General features: G+C 41.9%; 1 protein-coding gene across 6 annotated transcripts; it reads right to left on the bottom strand.

The window, feature by feature from the left end:
• Positions 1-611: 611 nt before the first annotated feature.
• On the bottom strand, positions 612-14,506 carry ankrd50l (ankyrin repeat domain 50-like). Of its 6 annotated transcripts, none has more exons than XM_026376530.1 (4): positions 14,317-14,506; positions 10,685-11,481; positions 5,200-5,426; positions 612-4,626 (listed from the first exon to the last, which is right to left on the bottom strand). In XM_026376530.1, the coding sequence occupies exons 2-4, from the start codon at positions 11,131-11,133 to the stop codon at positions 1,094-1,096; spliced, it is 4,209 nt and encodes a 1,402-aa protein (XP_026232315.1). In that variant the 5' UTR covers positions 11,134-11,481; positions 14,317-14,506; the 3' UTR covers positions 612-1,093. The 6 variants fall into 6 exon arrangements, with proteins under 6 accessions (XP_026232315.1, XP_026232317.1, XP_026232314.1 ...); XM_026376532.1 differs by having other exon boundaries at positions 10,685-11,476; XM_026376529.1 differs by lacking the exon at positions 14,317-14,506 and adding an exon at positions 11,573-11,867.
• Between the last annotated feature and the right edge of the window lie 5,542 nt (positions 14,507-20,048).

Below are 20,048 nucleotides of genomic sequence, written 5' to 3'. Positions count from 1 at the left end.
AAATAAAACAAACTTAGTTACACAAATATGCAAGCAGAGAAGAGGTACGCAAGTTCATGGCACGGTTTGCCATTTTAATTAATGAATGTAATTACATAGTAATCCAGTGAAAAATGAACTAGAAATTACTTTAGGCCACATACAATTTTGAATTTAACAACCCTCCCACATCCACCCTCAGTTTTTATGGTCTGATTTTCCTTCCTGCTTGCTCACAGACACACTGTGAAGAATACTTTATCATAAACCCGACACTGGGTCAGGCTTTGGTAGCTTTGCTTTTCAGCAAACTGCTTTTGGTTGACCTATAGGGGATGCAGGACAGTTCTAGTAAATATCAAAGGCTCTAATAAAGATCAAGGCCACAAACGTAAAGCTCTTGAAACATGATTGTTGGCTGCTTAACACAGAATCTTTACTAGCAAAAAATAATTATAAATTAAAACACTGAAACACATCCATAACAGCGAGGGTTCAGTCTTGTTAATCTATGTTTGGCTCTAAACTCAGTCCTACAGGGCAAAATAAATAAAATAAAATAAAACTGTCTGTTTTCTGTGTGTTAAACTGGTAATGATCAAGACTACAATTTTACACTTTAAATGAACGCGGCCTTGTCTGTGAGAGCCCTGCTCTACACATACAACACACAACGGAAAAGCAGGAATGTAAGCTTTGATGCCATTCACATGGTTCTTCCTCTGGTTTTCTGCAGGATGTGGAGAAAGAGATCAGTTCCTCCCTCATCTGGAACCAGAAAGTCATTGTACGTGGTAAAACTCAAAAACAGCCTTCTGCTTGAACCACAAAACAGTCTACACCTAAAACAAAACTGGTGGCATTAAAATGATTTCTGTGAATTCTGATACCAAAAATAACTCTAATGGATATTTTCATAATCCACCAATCTGACACTAGGCTATTTGGATATTTGGCAGTTTTTGCTTGATAAATGATTTACTCTACTCTCTTGTTTTATATTGTATTTACTGTTAATGAACTATTTCAGCATTTATTCACATATGGTAACAAATAATAGAAAACAGTTTGTGAAGAAACTGTAGCCAACTTTAGTCTCTTCCTTGAATACCAGTCACAGCGGTGTCTCTCTCTTGTATAAGGCTGCACTGGTGGGGCCTTCAAACTGCAGTTTGATGGCCTGTTTCAAATTAAGCTGTGGGTCTGTGGTTGTCATAGTGTCCATGACATCCTCTGGCAAGGCACTGCTAGGTGGGACTGGGCTAAAATTGTAGCAAGCAGGTGACAAAATGTTCTTCTGGGGTACAGAATCCCAGGTTTCCCCTTGAAATGGGCTCTGTAGCCTATATGGGTAGCCTTGAGGAGGGCTCTCTCTGTTTTTAGCACCTACTGCAGGACTGTCTTGCCCTGGCATTATCCCAAGAGAAGCCATGACAGAGTACCATTTATCACCACTGTAAGGAGTCCTGTCTGTGTTTTTTAAGTTTGAGTTTAGTTTGACCATCTTGTCTTGATATTCGTGTCCAGATGACAAGCCTTTCTGAGGCAGTTCGCAGTTGTGCACCATTGCAGTGACTGTACAAACAGTGGGAGGAGGGCTGGCTTTGGGATGCCTCTGACTACTTCCGTGGAGGCTGCCCATGCCTGAGCTCCCTGGTGGTGGGAGCGTTGAGGGACGGCTACGACTGCGTGGCAGTGAATGCTGTTGGATCTGCTGAATAAAGCTGAGGCTGTCCGCCGGAACTGTCTGCACTGTGGCCAACGAGTGGCAGGTAGATGAGGTCTGGGAGCTCTGCATGGAGTGGAAACGTTCGGCAGTGGAGCCAGGAGAAGATACAGAAGAAGAGGAAGTAGCAGCTGTGACTGCACCTCCATTACTTTCTGACATGCCTGAGGAGAGGATCTTATTGGGTTTTGCAGGGGATACAGTACTAGAATTAGGTAACAGACCTAGGTATGGCTTAGCTCCATAGCTTTCCAACAGCCTGACAACGTCAAAGTGCCCATGTTTCCCAGCCACTTTAACTGGACTACGGCCATATTTATCTATATGATTGGGATTTGCACCTCTTTCCAGAAGCATTGCAACAATGTTTGAATGTCCCTCCTGGGCGGCAATGCTTAGAGCTGTTGCCCCCTGGTGGCAAGCAAGGTCGATATTGACACCACTGGCTTCTAGGAGACAATGTCCTACTTCAGAATGTCCTGTCCAAGCCACTGAATGCATTGGTGGTCTCCCTGCTGTATCCTGTGAATTGGGATTTGCTCCATGCTTTAAAAGTAGGCCTACCATGTCTATGCATCCCTGCCAGGAAGCCACATGAAGGGCTGTGCGGCCATCAGAGTCTCGGGACTCCAGGGGCACCCCTCCTTTCTCTATGAGGAGAGTAGCCATGTCAAGGCGACCCTCCAACACTAGGAGGTAGAGCAGAGGCCTTCCCTCTGCATCCCGTACATTGGTATCAGCCCCTCGCCTCATTAGTAGGTCTGCAACCTCAGCATGGCTCTCCAGGAGGGCAGCACTCAAGGCCGAATGTCCATCGTATGCCCTGTGGTCAATGGGAGATCGTCTGTCTAACAACAACCTGACGGTGCTCCAGTGACCTTCCTGGGAAGCCAGTATAAGAGGAGTGCGCCCTTCAATGTCCATCTCTCCAACACGTGCCATGCTGCCTCGCTCAGTCAACGCAGCACAAACAGCCCGATGGCCTTCACAAGCAGCTGCGTGCAATGGAGTCCAGCCAAGATCATCCCTGTGGTTCTCGTCCAGGCCTCGGTCCAGAAGGGCACGGACAACCTCAACGCTGCCTCTAGCTGCTGCCAGGCAGAGTGCTGTCCTCCCTTCGCAATCAATGGCATCCACAGCTGCTCCCCAGAAAAGCAGCCGGGACACTGTCTTCATGTGACCCATTGCTGCAGCTGCCAACAGGGGAGTAACAGCAGCTGCAGCAGTCACGCTGCCATCCGGCCCAGCAGTTTCATCTACATCAGCACCAGCTTCTAACAAAAGTTCAACTACATCATCGTTGCCCTCATAGGCTGCAAGAAGCAGCGGTGTCATGCCATCATTGTCTCTGTGTCCTGGATTAGCTCGACGCTCCAGTAACAGACTTGCTACCTCTCCATAACCTTTGATCCCGGCTGCTGTAGGGACACAAAGGGCAGCTACAGACAGAGCAGTCCGCCCATCTCCGTCAGCTAAGTCGACTTCTGCATTATGGTCCAACAATATCTCCACAACTTCATGATGTCCCATATATGCAGCAGCAATAAGTGGTGTACGACCCTTGCTGTCAGCTTTGTCAACTTGTGCCCCATAGTCCAGCAGGGTCAGAACAACTTCCTCATGACCCCCCCATGCAGCAGCTCTGAGAGCAGTTCGGCCATCACTGTCAGACCCATCCACATCTGCTCCTGCATCCAACAGAAGGCGCACAGCCTCGTTGTGTCCTCCCCAAGCTGCAGAACGCAGCGCTGTCCAGCCTTCACTGTCAGCATGCTCCATCATCTGCACTGCCTTTTCTGAGTCTTGAGTCTTCATCCATTCCAGGAGCACAGACAGTACTCTGACATGACCCTGCCTGGAAGCCAAAGTCAATGGCGTTTGTCCCTGATGATCACTCATTAGTGCATCAGAGCCATGTAGCAGATGAAGTTCAACTACATTTGCAGAACCATCATGGGCAGCACTGAGCAGTGTCTGTCTAACTGTAGAACCAAGCTGATTTACCCCACTGTCTAGAAACTTCTTCACAGACACTTCTCTTTCTAATGGATGCCGTAAATTGGTTGCTTCATCACCTGTAACATGTTTTCCAACACTTGGGTCTGCTGTAGAAACAAGCCCGCTTCTCATTAAAATCTGATGGACTGTATGGCTGACCAGAACAGGAAGGTGAGACAGAAATGTGGGAAGGGTCTGACTGCAGCTAGAAGTAAGAGAAGGTACGCCTGCCCATAGCATCCACAGTGCCAACAATGAAGGCTTTTCTTTATGGTGACCTGAGCAAACTAAATGTATGGCTAGCTGGCAAGTGTCCTCAATGTCCAGATGGGGTCCTTGCAGAGTCAGAGCCATGGCAAGCATACTGTGACCCTCTATTTTGCTACACAGGTACTTCTGTGTGCAGTACTTAACGTCGATTAGCCACTCTGCAAAGCTGGCATGAAAAAGTAGTTTGGTGCTTCCAGGACCATTGATCAGGAGTGGAGAGAGAGTTTGGAGCTTTTCCTGGAAGACCTGTATAGTCAGCGAGGTGTCTTGAGTCCACACTGCTGTAAAAAGCTGCTGAGGTGTGAGTGGCCTTGGGGCAGCTAAGAGCACATTGAGGAGAGGCTTGACATAGACAAATAGCCCCCGAGGGAACAGTCTTTGGCACAGCCAGAGGTAAAGTCCATTCAGAGTCCCAGGGATGTCCCGGATCTCCCGCAGACCTATCAGTGCAGTTGCCACACCATCTAGCACACGCTCGAGGAAGAGAAAGCAGCCGCCACTCTTGATGTGCAGTAGGTTAAGCATGTCAGCAGTGTCTGGGGTGAGCTGACGACGAAGGGCCCCCTCTTCATCAAGCCGGCAGAGGATGTACTGCTGCACATCACGGACTGGAAGGGGCTTTCGCAGATCATCTAGACAGATCTTACGGAAGTCTATAACACAAAAAGAGATCAAGTAAGTTGTTAAACCCCAATATAGTTTCACATATTCAACTCACATTATCAGTCTTACAGTAAATTATGTTATATTATATCAAATTGTTTGTTTCTTCTAGTGCTGTAATTCCCACTGATAATTCTAAATCTAAATAAATCTCATAAATAATACAATTGTTAGTACATTTACTTTGGAACATGTAACCAGGTTTATTTGCTGTAGTTGTAAATATGCTCTTGGAGGACATTCCTTGTCCTATGCTTAGTGAGACGATGGACAATTGGGTTTTAAAAACTTAACTCACAGTATCTTAAATCTGACATCATTTCACATCTACATCATACTACGGTATGACTGCAATTTTAGCAATTTATTAATTCGGCTCCGTCATTGCATTTTAAGCACATCAGTCACAGCAGTTATCAAAGTTCAGTAATGCAAAATTGGTTAGTGAGTCATTCAAAATCTAATTTCCATCACACATGTGCCTCAGGTGGTTTATGTTTATATCTAATCCCATGAAGGTGCAAATTAAAATCCTTTAAAAACTGTTTCTATTTTGCTTTCACCTGAGAACATCTTGCACACCACTTTGTTTTGACGGCGCACGGAACAGACCAGCAGCAGCCAGCCAGGCAGCAGGTGCCGATTGGCCGCCAGGAGTTCTGCAATTGAACCACTCTTCTCATCTCCTTCACCGAGCCCATATCCTACATCCACAATATCCAGGGAGTCCACAACCAACATCAGAGTCTGGGCAGGAGGAGGAAGGTCCAACAGCGGTCCTAACACTGCTCTACAAGAGACAGAGACACCCAAGGAAGAAATTACATTTAAAACAGTACTGTAAAATACTGAATAGGATGTACTTCCATCACTGATAAATGCATGAAATGAAATGTCTCTCTCAATGCTTCAGCTGAGGTTTTACTTTTGTTTTCCATGTCTCACATTTTAGAATCAATCATATCTAAGCTTGTTAGCTGGCACTGTAGTAATCTTCTTTACACAGATAAATGTAATATTGTGACAGCATTTATCCTAAAACCTTTAGACCTAACCTTTGAGAAACAGCTATGATTACGAAACAAATATGGAAAACAATCTCTCTTCTACTTTGATTAAACAAGGAAGCACCCACGCCCTGACGTGATCTGACGGTGACTCAGGTTAATGGAACCTCTTAAATTTTCTTGCTCCGCCTTGCACACACACAAACACACACACACACACACACACACAGGCCGGTATGTCTACACACACAATCCTAACATATTTTTATGTCTCTCTTCTCCACTGACTATAATTATCACGTGACCCCTAAACCTCCTTATGAGATGCTTGACCTTTGATTTATATTGTTCTCTCCTCACCTACGTTAGTTTAAATCTCTTTAAAATAATAATAACAGAATTTCTGCAATATTTTCTCCCATGCAGAGATACAGCCTAGAGCGGTTGAAATAACAATGTATAATGCATCAGATAGAAGACAGCAAGTCCGGTGTGAAGAGCCAGTGTGGCTGTAAAGATAGAAAGTGTTTTTAGAGTCTTATTCTCTTATTCATCAATCTAGAGTTACTGGAGAAAGAAATCCATAATGAAAGTGAGAGTTTTCTGACACGGCTTTGGCAGCGGTACAGTCATGCTGGTTATTACAGAAACCGTTGTTCACCCTGTTCTAACAGTGCCAATTTAACCCGGGAGAGCAGGTAAGTTGTAATTACTTGCATACCATGTTGTGGATACTAACAATAATTAACACTGGCAACAATAAATCTTATAATAAGTTCTGTAAATAAAGAAGCCTCAAGTGTCAAGTGTAACGTGAAATTAAGACTTTTATTAGACCTGCTTCTCAACAATGGGTTAGCTACCACTGGGCCAAAGTACAGCCTACCACAGCCACTAGCCTTTTGTCTAGTTTGTGCACATCTATGTTTTTGGACACTTTTCTGATTCAGTTGCCCTGTTTTATTCGTACCCTGTTCTCTTTAGGTCAGATTAGAGCTGCTTGGTTAAATAGGTGAAGGCTGGCGGACTGTGAAAACATCAGGGACTGTGATGGAAAGTCCAAGTCTTTGTTGATCTGTCATTAAATACTATTTAATAAGCTGCACTTTATAAACATACTGTATAAAACTGTTGACACTTCCTCATAGAACAAATACACACCACTGTACCTGCAGTGGCATATTTAATTATGAAAAAGAAACAGCATTTAGTAAATATGTTTGTGCTAGACCTACATTAAGGTTCTGCTTAGCACAGACTTTTACAGAGCTTCACAAACATACAGGGATCTTGTTTAGAGAGTGACAAACAATGATTAACCTGTGTCAGTGGTCTGCTGTGAATGGGTCACACAGAGGCTCAAGTCAATTACCCTGCAACAAACACAGGGTGTGTGCTGTTATTAGTGTTAATGTCTATGTTTAAGAATGACCAGAAGGTCCTGTCACCAGGTTTTCTTGAAAAAAAAAACGCAAACAAAAACAAATCAAAACCACAAAAAAAGCCTCAAAGAGCCTCACGACACTCTCGAATAACATGTGCAATGTTGTAAGAATATGCTGCAACCAGGAAGGAAGCAGCAGCAGTGTTTAGAAAACACTGGGAAGAGGTCACCCAAGCTGTAAACAGAGACGTTATACCAGAAATGCATGAAAATGTCAGGTTAATCTGCCTTAAAACAGACGCCTGTGAAGCTAAATTAATAAGCAAAAGCAGCAGTGCCAATAACCGAAAGTGTTCAATAGCAAAATATCAGGATTAATATGCGTGGGGAGTGAAGATGACATTTCATGATGATTAGACTTGGGTAGATATAAATAAATACATCTAATGCATGTGATTTGTTTGAGCTACTCTCACATTAATGTGTATTTGCCATTGTGCAACTCTGTGACACATGAACCCTGCTCTCACAGCTCACACAACCAGCCGCAGTGTGTGTGTGTGTTCCAAGAGACCATAAATTAATATATCTGTACTTGTCCTGTCGTGGTGTTAAGTTTTAGGAGTTGCTGTGTTGTTTACTGACAACCTGCAGGCCAGGTCAGGGACTGACCCCAAGAAATGATTCAGTTGAGTTGATAACAGCCCTAACACTACGGACAATGAACAAAAATCTACAAGGATTTAAAGAAATGAAAGAGGCCGAATTTCTGACACACAAAACCGCACATATGGAGGAGTACTTATCACACGTTGACCATTCCTTTGGTCAGTGGTTCATATCAGACTGGTTTAATGATATTTACAGACCAAGCCTTAGGATGTTTGTGAATCATCTCACTACCTTAACTACACAGTAGCCTTGACTGTTATCATTGAGCATTTCCTGCAAATAAAAGCAGCCTGAAACCCTGCCCTGGGTGACAGCTACATTTGGGTTACAACAAGCTTATCATACAGTGCAGTTAAAGCAAGAGCGGAGGAGGAAGTGTAATGGACTCTTTATTGTTGCTTAACGCTTTCCACTTCATTCAGCCCACGAGCAGAGCAATGTAGTCCTGAGCGCAGGTTTGCAGGTGACCTTTGACCCTCAGCTTTGGAGGCTGGTGGAGATCGTCTCTCTGCTGAACACTTATGTGACTAATTCTGAACTCACTCGCAGACGTCCAACTCCTCAGGTGGTGATTCCTTTGTCATGGACCTAGAATAAGATCTAGTGATGTGAGGTGATTTTGGTTCCTTTGGTCCTGTTCCAGCCTGATGACCACCCTCTAAACTGAAAACTATTTACTGTTAAGGTTGTGGTGTGAAAGAAAAGCGAGCCACCCACAGGATTATATGATAACAGATGTGAGATGTTAGTATTAATTAAAAACTAAACTTACTTAATATTAAATGTCAAACCCTGGGGATACAGTACAAATTTACTGTATCATATGCATACTGTCTACTCTAGATAAAGATATTAAAGCTACTTTAGTACCCTTGGTAACTTTAAAGAAGTGATAGGAAAAAAGGATTTAAGTAAAGTAGCAATACCATAGTGTAGAAACACTTTGTTAGTATGCATAAACACATATAAAGCTACAGTCTCTAACCTTTTTGAATAATTCATGTAGAGAGAGGCTGTCGAAGCCTCCTGTGATCCAGACTCACTCTGAGATATCACTTTCTAAAGGATTCCAACTTGCCTTTCCGACCAATAAGAACATTTTAATTAATTTAAATATATGTTTGCAGAATCATTTATTGTCATTTTAGCTGCTTAGGGTTGGGTTACTACCTGACGCTAAATAAAACAAAAAGAAAGAAAGAATTGCACTGATCTCGACTAAATCTACTTTCCACCTGTGTGTTTGCGCACGTGTTGTCATTTGGTATTTGTCTAAAAGAGCATTAGAGACCACACAGCAACTATCCCCTCATTAACATTACAAGATGCCTCTTTTTTCCTCCCATTTGTATCGTTTGTCACTGTCACCACCTATAAATCCGCTAACAGTCTTCACTAGATGCTCATAACCAGTAATTTCCTCCTTGGCTTTCAGTCACAGTCGAGAAGATAAAGCAGTGGATAAGTGATCTGTCAGTCCATAATATGACTCATGATATGTTTCTTCCTCTTGGCATGTTTGTAATAGGCTAGGGTGAACATGAAATTGACCAGAACTAATAGGCAACAAAATATAATCTCTTCCCAGACAGCCTGAGCAGAAGAACAAGTGTGAACACATCCATGTCAGTTACTTTAGTGTTTTATCATTTACTGTAAATTTAGTCACCGTTTTTTTACCTTTAAATCTGACTACAGACATTTTCAGTGAGAGCCAGCAGAACCACATAAAAGTTCAGCAAAGACTTGCGCTACTGATTTTTTAAAGCGATATGTCCCATGTGTGTCCTTTCACTGCCGATTCAAACCCATGTTTCACTAGTTTGTTGACGGCTGTTCTCTTATGGCAGCGTTTCGCTTCTGGCTGTGAGCCCGTCTGAGGGGAATGTGGAATCCTGCTCGGTACTTCACACCAGTGAAGAGCAAACACAGCAGGAGAGTAATAGGGTCAGACCAACTGCAGAGTAAACACACTAACAGAGAGAAGCGAGAGTAAGAAGGTCTTGGAGAGGAGAGTGACCTCGCTGACTGGTGCCGTGATGGTCACTGGAGACATTTTTCACCTCTTTGTTCTTTTATTTCCCCCGTTTTCTGAAAGGATGTTGTGTTGTAAATAACACAGTAGCATTCATTCACACTGGACGCCCATTGTGCGAGATGTGAATGGGCAGCATTATGAGAGGAGAAATAAATATAAGACAGGGAAGAATGGCTGCTGCTTTCTTTTTTCCTGTCACTGTCCTGGCTCCGTAAAGGCCACATACATTTACATTTACAGGCTTCGAGGCACTTTGTCTATAGTCACTCTAAACACCTGTAAAGAATCATTAAAAAAAGAAACGTAAAGCTTTTCCCACAGCATGTGCAACAGCTGCGACTCTCTCTCTTTCTCATGGATGTTTTATTACAGTGCTACTGACAGTGCACCTAGGGCTGATAGTTCAGTGTCATCATTTATCAACTTTTAGGGGTTGAGCAACAGGCTACAAATCTAATTCAATGGTATTCATGTTATAATCATCAGGCACCACAAAATGAATAATCAACATCCAAAACTGATGGACCAGGTGATTTCCTGTGCACATGGTTGTTGTTGTTTACTGATAACAACATGCTGGAACCCAGCAAGGTTTTCACCAGGTTGTTGTCACTGATGCTGGAATCTGATAAACCACTCGTTGCCTCCTGGCATTTGTAATTTTGTTTAGCTGCTCCTGCTTTCATCAACAATATCACCATTTACAGTATGACACCACACATAAATCTTGCAGAGTTGCTCTGGGAATGAGCCACACTCTTGAACATGCACACACACGCCGAGCGCCTACCTTTCAGCAACTTTTCTCTCCCTCTCATTAGGCAAGCTTGAAATTTCCCTAAAACCTGAATCAATAAAAAGTTACATTCTTCACATCAAGTGCACATCTTTCACAACCAAATCCTGTCCTCATGTCAAAGTAAAACCTTTCAAAATGTGATACAGACCTCCTGAAGGTGTCATCAGGGTCTCTCTGACAGGCGAGTGGATCCAGAGCAGACGACACAGTCGGGCTTTTGAGAATCTCTTTGTACCCAGGAGAGAGGAGAGGTGAGGCCTTCAGCTGCTCAACCAGGCCCAGAACAAACCTCCAAAGCACTGTACTCCTCTGGTCCTCCCTCTGGCAGAAATGGGAGGCCAGGCAGCGTGGTGCCAGCCCGACTGCCAGCCCAGCCTTTGAGGTGGGCCACACCACCTCGGTGCACAAGGCTGTCTTCCCAGCGCCAGGTCCCCCTATCACCAGCAACCCTGGCGGCTGTCCCGGCACGGAGCGCGCATCCAGGCAGCGGCACAGCTTGTCCAGGGCCCATTCCCGGCAGTAGAAACGCCGGCCCTGCAGCAAACTGGAGCTGCTGCCAAATCCACTGGGACTCATTTGTTCCTCGTGACCTGACATCCAGAGGACTCACTGCTCTGAACTCCACGTCCCATGCTCCTCCACTAATCTTACTGTGACTTTTAGGTGGAGCTGCAGCTGATGACAGCTGGGGGTACGTGACAGCTCTTGGCAATACCTGGGTATCTCCTCACACCACGAGTTCCTGAAAGTGTTGCATCAGGTGATTATTATCAGTAGTTGTCCGTCCCCTGCAGGTCTTGAGGTGTAAGGCTGACAGGAAGAGGTGTCAGGAGAAGGAGAAATCAGCTGCTGCTCCCGTTCATCATGTTTTGTAGCTGGGTTTGAAAAGCGAAGAGGGGGATCTGTGATTACCTCGGTTCATCATTCCTCTCTCTGAGAGCTGTACTGTCAAAAATCAAAAAGACAGAGAAGGAAATGAGCCAAGAAAAAAAACTGACAGCATGCTTTTCACAGATATAATGGCACTGTAGCTCACCCCGGACAGTCGTCCTCCGTCTTCCAATTACAGCTACGGTCTATCCTCCTCTCTGCTTCTATCCTGCTTTTCTAAGCATTTCAATCCCGAACTGCAGCTCTAGAATGAAATTCTCTTTTCCTTTCTCGTGCCTTTAGCTCTTTCCAAACCTCCCTTCATACCTCACACCTCCCTCTCTCTCTTTCTCGTCACTGTCTCTCATGCTCTCCGGTTTTTCTTGTTTTTTGTCTCCTCCCTCCCCTGGTGCTTCTCAGCATGTCAAGACATGCACAGGAGAGCAGAGTGAGAGAGCGAGGAGAGAGAGGAGAGAGGGAGGACCTGTGGCTCTGAGCAATTCCACTGGTGACAGGTGGGAGGGGTTACCTGGGGTCAAGGTTCAGTCACAGGCCAATATGACACCTCATGCTTTAGTTTTAGATTGTAAGGACACATTTTACACTAGTTTTGCTTCATGAAAACTATATTTTAAATCTTTTGAGCAGCTGCAGTCAGTTCTTCTGCTGTTACGTTGGGAAAGCATTTTTGTTTCCAATTTGTACAACATATAATTGGTTAATAAAGAACAACAATAATTTCATAATTAAGATGCTATTAAGTTAAGTGATTTATTATGATTTAATTTGATTTCCTTGTCTTATTTCTGGAACGTTATGTCACATTGTAGCATCTTTGTCTTATATCCTGTCTGCACATTACTAATTGAGGTGGTAATTGAGGGGATGTGACAACAGGGTGCACTCAGCACACAGAGCGGCTAAAACATTTATGATGAAGCTTCATCTAATGATGTGATTAAGAAAAAGAAAAAAGCTTAACAAAGAGGGAAAAGCGTCAAAGTACGATTAAACATCTGATAAAAAGCCTCGGAGAAATCCAGACGGCGAATGTTAAAGGCTCCTGTGACAAAATTAACATGCTGATGAGAGTGCATACTGCTCTGCATGTTGAGTCAATGACTAATCAAACATCAGCTACACTAGCATGAATCTGATTAGAAGTGTGATTTAACACTTTGAACCGAGCAGGAAAAAAAACGAACCACAGTGCATATCATCTACAAACTGAAGGCTTGATAACAGCATGATCTACAAAAGCTAATTGGAAACTAACGAGCTAATGTGTTCTTCACATGTGCAGCATAGTCGGATAGTTTCGAGATATACCTATGCTCCAGATGAACAACACACATTGTGCATTTCTACTAGAAGATGACAGCCAACAGCCACATACTGAAAATGAGAACATGTTGTTGGTTTAGCGGGTCAGTGATGACAGTAATGAGGAGAAGTGGCACCAAGCAGTGAAGTTGTCTACATTCTCATCATTACTTATGGTCTCAACAAAGCCCAGTAAACCTGGCAGGCAACCTGGTGTAAAGACGCTGGTGCAGCAAACGAAGCCAACAGCAACATTTTTATAGAGCTTTTTGTCAAATCAAGCCAAGGTAATTTAATTTACATAGCCCAAACAAAAGCCAGAAACAGTGACTTCCAGAATTGTTGCCATCACAGTGTTCATATTTACATGCACAAAGGAAAGCAGGTCATCAGGTTTAGCAGGAAATCACAGCTACACATTTACATGCACTGTACATCCGCCAGGATCAGATTTCTATCTTGCTCCAGACACTTTGTGTGTGTGTTAGTCATAGTATTTATTTTAACAGTTGCAATACTACATTTCCTGATCCTTGTTGCACAAATGTTTCTGAATGTAGCTGGAAAACATATTACATACATTCCACCACCCTGCTGCTACAACTAAGTCTGCAGAGAAAAATAAGAAGTTAATAGGTAGAAATGCCCACATGATGTTTTATAGAACGGCATTTAAATGCACAGAATGAAGGCAACTAGCAGCGACAGTGTACAGAAGCATAGCATTAAGTTAACTTAGCCTGAAGACTGAAAACATGGGGGTAACAGGCTACAGGATATAAAATCTCTGCAGGTTTTGCCTAAATGAATTAAAGAGATCTGGATGCTGGATTAAAACATGGCGGCTATTCACCCATTAGTGTCAAATCCTCTGAAAGAAAAAAGGAAAAATAAAGGTACTTTTGCCCTTTTTAAAGATTTATAAAGGTTAATGACAACAACTCTTTGTACAATGTAATTTCTGTGCAACAGCTCCCCCAGTGGCCACACTCAATGCCAGAAAGGGACTATATTAGCTTAGCATTAAGTGACAGTGTGTGTTGCTGGTTCTTTTCAGTCAGAATTATATGTTATGTGTTTTGTTAAGACAAATAGACTTTTCCACATTTTATTTATTTTTTACATCATTTATAATATGAAGTGTGTTTATAAAGCAGCTGAATAGATTTTTTTAATCACCATGTGATGATTGGTCAGTTTGGATCTGACTAATTGATCTTTTTTACCCCCTCATATTATAATTTTATTTACCTCCACATGTTTTCTTCTCCTAGAATCAACAACTGTGTGTTTCCCCACATCAGCACTTTCCCCGCAGGTGGCTCACCGTGGTCTCGGATCTACAGGTGATCCTGATCCTCTGCTGGGATTTCCACACACACTCGATGATCTACGTGCTGGTGCGTGTTTAAACTCAGTGACCTCGTTAATCAGTCGACGCCAGTGAAAACACAAACACCGTGAAGCGCTGCACACATCCTACTTTGACACGTTTGTTACCGACAGAGCCTCCAAAAGTCAGAAATACCCTCAATCCAACCCCAGATTATCGTGAACGACTTGTTCCTCCGGCGAAGACGGTCTTACCTGACAGACACGCTCCTCCATCTCCTCACCGACAAACCCGCACTTCCCCGCACTTCATCACTGCGCCCTCTCCGACCACCTCTCATGCCACCACATCAAAGGTGAACTGGTTATTTCTTCTGGGTTGTGCACGTTTCAAAGTGTCCTTTTCTCTCATCCCGTCTTTCAGGGGGCTGCTCTCTCTCTCTCTCTCTCTCTCTCTCTCTCTTTATCTGCTTCCTTGCTCCACCTTTAAAAGGATGTGGTGGAGGAAAGAAAATGAAGGACTGGGACATCCTCTGCAGGCCTGGTTTAACACAGATGTTAGACTGGATTACAGCTGCAGACTGTACTCTGCAAGTCTGTGTGTATGGAGGCCACGTGGTGCCAAAAAATGTAATAAAAAGAATTATAAATAAAACAAAGATCAAAAGAATGAAATCAAATATGCGAATATTATCCATTAAACAAAGAGACAGTTTAAAAATGAAACAGGCAAAGGGTCAATTTTTCAAGAAATTACATTCAAATTATTTTATTATTAGTTTTTTTACTTTGCAACAATTTGCAAATTGAACTACAGCTCTAGGGTGAGACTCAAACTCTACCTCCCTCCTCCTGCTTTGATACTGCACCACTGCCAGGCTGTAAAATCACTAACCTACTCTAATAACAAAAAACTAAGCAAGCAAATTATTCTTAAGTAAGTAGTAACGCCAGCAAAATAGTCTGATGAGTGTGGACCTTTCCATTAGTACTCCTCTGACGATTGTAGCAGAACTCACTGCCAGCTCGACTGTACATGCTGGTTTTCGTCCGTATCAAAGAAAACCCCGCTTTAAGCCACCAGCACGAACTCAAACTGTCCCACGATCGCAGCTGAACTCACAGTGAAATGAGAAATGACCTTTTCACCCTGTTACCAATTCTGCACATTCTCACATGCTCTTACAACAGACCAATAAATACAGAAAGTATTTTTTCTTAAATAGACAAAATTTACTTTACAACAAATGTTTTTTCACCTCCACCCCCCCTGGTTTCTCTCAGGGACATCTCTCATGTTGTTGTCAGTCTTCCACTATATTTGCTGGAGAGACATCTAGTGGTTGTTTGTGGTAATGACACTCGTCAAATACGTTCCACTGAAGATGAATAAATAATTTAGTAGAAGCAACATGTTCAACCAAATGAAGCTTATATGTTAAGACTGAGGCTTTAAATGAGCTACTGGATGTAGATTGATTTCTGATTGTATTCACTGCATGAAAATAGGACAAAGAAAGCTGTTGAAGAAAGCTCTTTACACCATCTCTCGTGCACTTTGTATCATCTAGGAGGGGGAGAACACATTTAAAATGTGTTGCTGATGTTCTTTACTACAAAGAAAAGACTACATGCTGTCACATAAAGGATGTGTTTTCCTTGTTGTTCAGCACAACCAACAAAATATGTATTTGCAACACCTTCCAAAACTCTATTATTCTTCTGGGTCTTCTATACTTAATCACCTGCTGTCGCTGTGCAGGTTCAGGCACAAATGCACTTGGTTCCAGTTTATGAAAGACTGCAGTCATGGTTAATAGAACCCAACATTAGTCTCGTGTCAAAGTCACATGCTCTATTGATCCATCCATCCATGCTAATAACATCAACAAGCTATTCCTGCTGTGTCAGACCCACATATACAGTGGGACTGAATGTGAAATTAGTCATTTTTATGTATGTATGTTTTATGTACTTGTATCAGCAATATAGCCAAAGGCCTTAAGAGAAAGTTTGAGAAAACCTCCTGCATAAATAACCCAAAGTTTGTTACCCTGTGCTGCATACGCTTCTGGGAATCAACATTTCCAGTCTGCAAGTTGCTCAGTATTAAATTTTTAGGTTAAAAAAAAGAGACTCAAAGTGAAATTCTGCAGGAATAGTTCATCCTCCTGTCACCAACGTATCTTCTGTCAGCTTTCATGACATTCAGAAATCTCAAACAACCTGTCTGCACCACGTGTCCCTTTCCAAAACCCATTCCAGCCATTATGTAACATGTTGGGTTTATGTTGAAATCATTTCTACCATCTCATGTCATTCTCAGAGTAGAGTAGTGTGAACTGTGGAGCAGAAAATCCAAACGGTGTCACCGGTCGTAGCAATCAATCAGATTATTTCATAACTTGTTTATGATCAATGCAGCATGTGTTGGTGGAATTTAAACTTCTGCAAAAGGTCATAGCACGTTCGGCAGTGTCCAGCTCGGTGTTCTTCCAACTACTACAACGAGATCTGTCCAACAGCCAGCTTCTTTGTTCCTTTTCTAGACTGGACCTGCTCAGACTTTCTGTTACCTGCTGTGTTGAATGACTTAAATCAGCATGAAATGCCCTGTTCTTTGTTGATTGCTGCCCTTATATCTGCTGTTGGGTACTGCTAACATATAATTTAGACTTAATTTAACCAGCATGGTCTCCTGTGTTTGAGTCTTTTTTGGATAAAATTGCAGCATAATTATGTTACAAAACACAATAAATCAACACGAAGAGAAAGAAGAACGAGGGGAACAAACTGTAGAAGTATGTGGCTGCAAGCATGACGCATGCTGTCAATGAAATGAAATAAAAAAAAGATTCAAATGATTCAAGTGTTGCAAGTAATTGAAAAAGGTATTTAAATAGACAAGTCTTGAAAATAAACATGAACTTGTCTCTTTGCATTGTACACACTGACAAAGATAACCCTTGTTATTCATGTTATTCGTTTGCTCATGAATGTCAGCAGCAATGAAGGCCATTAATCCGAGTTCAACCGAGTTCAGAGCTGCAGACAGAAATATCACAAATATGCTTCAAGATATTACTGGAGATCATAACTCACAAGTTACACAAAGAGATACTGAATGATTGTTATTATGTCTGAGTGATATTGTAAATATTCTAACATGTTTTCCAACGGGTAAGAGATGCCTTTTTGGGATCCTACAGTTGTGCATGTGATGACTTGTGCACCGTCCTTTATAATTTCCAAAATATTTGGTTTTACTTTTCTCCAAGAATTTTGAAATGACTGGTTTGAATAGTGCAAAATAAATATAGTGCATTTACTTTTTACGTAATAACCGTTATCAGATACTTAATGTACCTGCTCTTTATTTAAATAGCACTTCACACACAACACAAATGATCCAAAGAGCTTGAACCACTCAGGAAGAAATGCAAAGAGACACATTTCATGTCAAATTTATTTCAACACATGGAATAAAAAGTGATGTAAGACGGCACGTGATACCTCATCTGATTAAGAACTTAACCCTAAATGAAGTGTTGTGTACATTTAGAGCCAAAATAAAATTCAATGATATTATTTAGAACCACATTACCAACCAAACTATTAAAAATGCAGGAATGAGAGTTCAGAATCAAAAGAACAATCAGATAAAAAGAGATTATGAGGCACCAGAAATAATGTGTGCTGCTTTCCAGAAAATCCTCTGTATAATAAAAAAAGATACGATCATATAAAGATAAAAAAAATACTGCACAACCATAAATATTCAATAGAAGAAAACATAAACAGGCTATGAAAATTGTCACTTACTACACAAATCGGCATGAGAATATATCCAGCTTAGAGGCACACAAATACAATCACAAAGTAGCTTAGGTATTAAAAAAAAGGCAATTTACTTTGTCTTGATTCAGAAAAAGATTCAATGTGTGGTCAGAGAAGGCAATAAATAAATCCAAAACCCCAAATTAGTGCATGCGTGCAGCTAAAGTGGAGCTGAACACAGCAGCCAATCTGGAAAATGTGTGCATATTGCTGAGGGGCCTGCTCATAGACTGGGAAGCTGACTGGGGAATAGAGGGCAGGTGTGCAGGCAGGTGATGCTGAGGTAACTGCAGAGCTGCAGGAAGAGCTGTAGACACTGGACAGTATGCAGAACCCCTCCCCAAACACGGATTGTCCAATCATAGTTTAGCAACTGTCTCTAGGCACAACAGACCTGTCAGCTTTAACATTTCTTAACGTGTTGAACTACTTTTCTGTCCTTTCCAAAACCAAAACTGCAAACTAGCGTTCAGCCCCTTAATGGCCTGGCACCCAATCTGTTCTTGTTGTGATCAAATAAGAAAACGTGTAGAATTTAATTATTTAAAAGAAAAAAGAGTGACCCCAGAGTCAATTAATCACAATCTGAGGACTGTCAACTTTCAAACACTCGGTTTGTTGTCTTGTGGAGACACGACTGTATGCGGTTGCACTCAGGATGCTGTATCTGTGCTCGCGCTCGAAACTTGTTCAGCTGCTACGAAACGGCCCCCGGGAGCACTGTGTGCAGATTGATTTTCTCTGCCTCAACACTTCAGTTGATAATGATCTTCCATAAATTACGAGCTATGATCTCATAACCCTGTGTGGGTGTGAGAAAGAGAAACTGAGATTAAGAAGTAGATTGAGAGTTCATCTGCAGGGAAAAACATTTTTTACAGGCTTATTTCCATGTACTGAATAATTTTTTTAATAATTAAATAATCTTTAGATGTTTTTGTTATAAACATCATTTTAAATTAGCTGTGAAATATAAAAACATAGTTCCGATCTGATGATCAGTCAGTTCCTACCATGCTGTACATCACCACACAGGACTTTAGTGAAATTTAACTTAATCCAAAGTCTTAACTTCAATTTAAGTTTTCATGCAAATGTCAGAGAGTTAGAATTTTACAGAGAATCAATGTTAGGATCCAGAATTCAGCAGCCACATGGGCCTGAACCAGCCTTTTGTCAAAGCAGAAGATACTGACAAACCTGTCAGCTGTCTCCTAACTTTGAGATCAGGAGGAGTGGTTTTTGGGATGGCTGTATCCTGACCACGATTTTACAGCACCTCTACACATTAGGATAAGCTTGGAGGATAATAGTCATATATCATAGACCTCATAAAGACTGACAACCACACACTGTCACATATACGGGCAATTTAGAGCCACCAGTGACCCTCAGCTCCACGACTCGGGGTGAGGAGAACTCACCCCAGCTGAAAGGTTAATTTCTGCTGAACAGTGACAGTCATGATTCAGTATTAATGGTGGCAGGAGTTAGAACCAACAGTCTGACACACAGGCTAAATTAGTTTACTGAACTATGATATAGATGATGATGGATTTTCACTACAGTAAACAGTGTATTCAGTTCAAGAAGATCCTGCTCAGTTTGCAAAAACAAAGCAAAACTATGTTCACAAGAAATAAAAAACTTCAAGCCTGCATCTGCAGAGGGTATACACTAAATGTGACAGTGATCGTAAAGAATAAACTTGTTATTTTATTTTATTTGTTTATATTTATGTTTAATATTAAAGAATAAAACAAATCAACTCTGTTAAAATACAGCCTCTGTCCTGCAATGACATTGCAAATATTAACATGGAAGAAAGTAAAATAAAGTGTTGCAGTTTATTGAAGGTGCACTTTCAAACCTTTGCTAGTCAGTACGTGCACAACGTGCCTCTCTTGGAGTATCGTATACCTCAGTCAAGGTTGAGGCCCCAGGCCCCAGTCAACACACTGATTACTCCTGTGTACAGATCTCTAAACACAGTCATTGCTCAACATGGCTCACTGAATGTTTGTATAGTTATTTCTGTCTCGGCGCGGCTGTCTGTAATCACTGGTAATCACTTTGAATTAAAAAAATTAAATCAAATGTCTGAGTTGGTAAAATGTTAGAATATAATTTATTATGTATATGTTTTAATG

This window comes from Anabas testudineus, chromosome 21 (assembly GCF_900324465.2).
Source record: "Anabas testudineus chromosome 21, fAnaTes1.2, whole genome shotgun sequence".
Taxonomy (NCBI): domain Eukaryota; kingdom Metazoa; phylum Chordata; class Actinopteri; order Anabantiformes; family Anabantidae; genus Anabas; species Anabas testudineus.
This window is presented reverse-complemented; position numbering and strand designations above follow the sequence as displayed.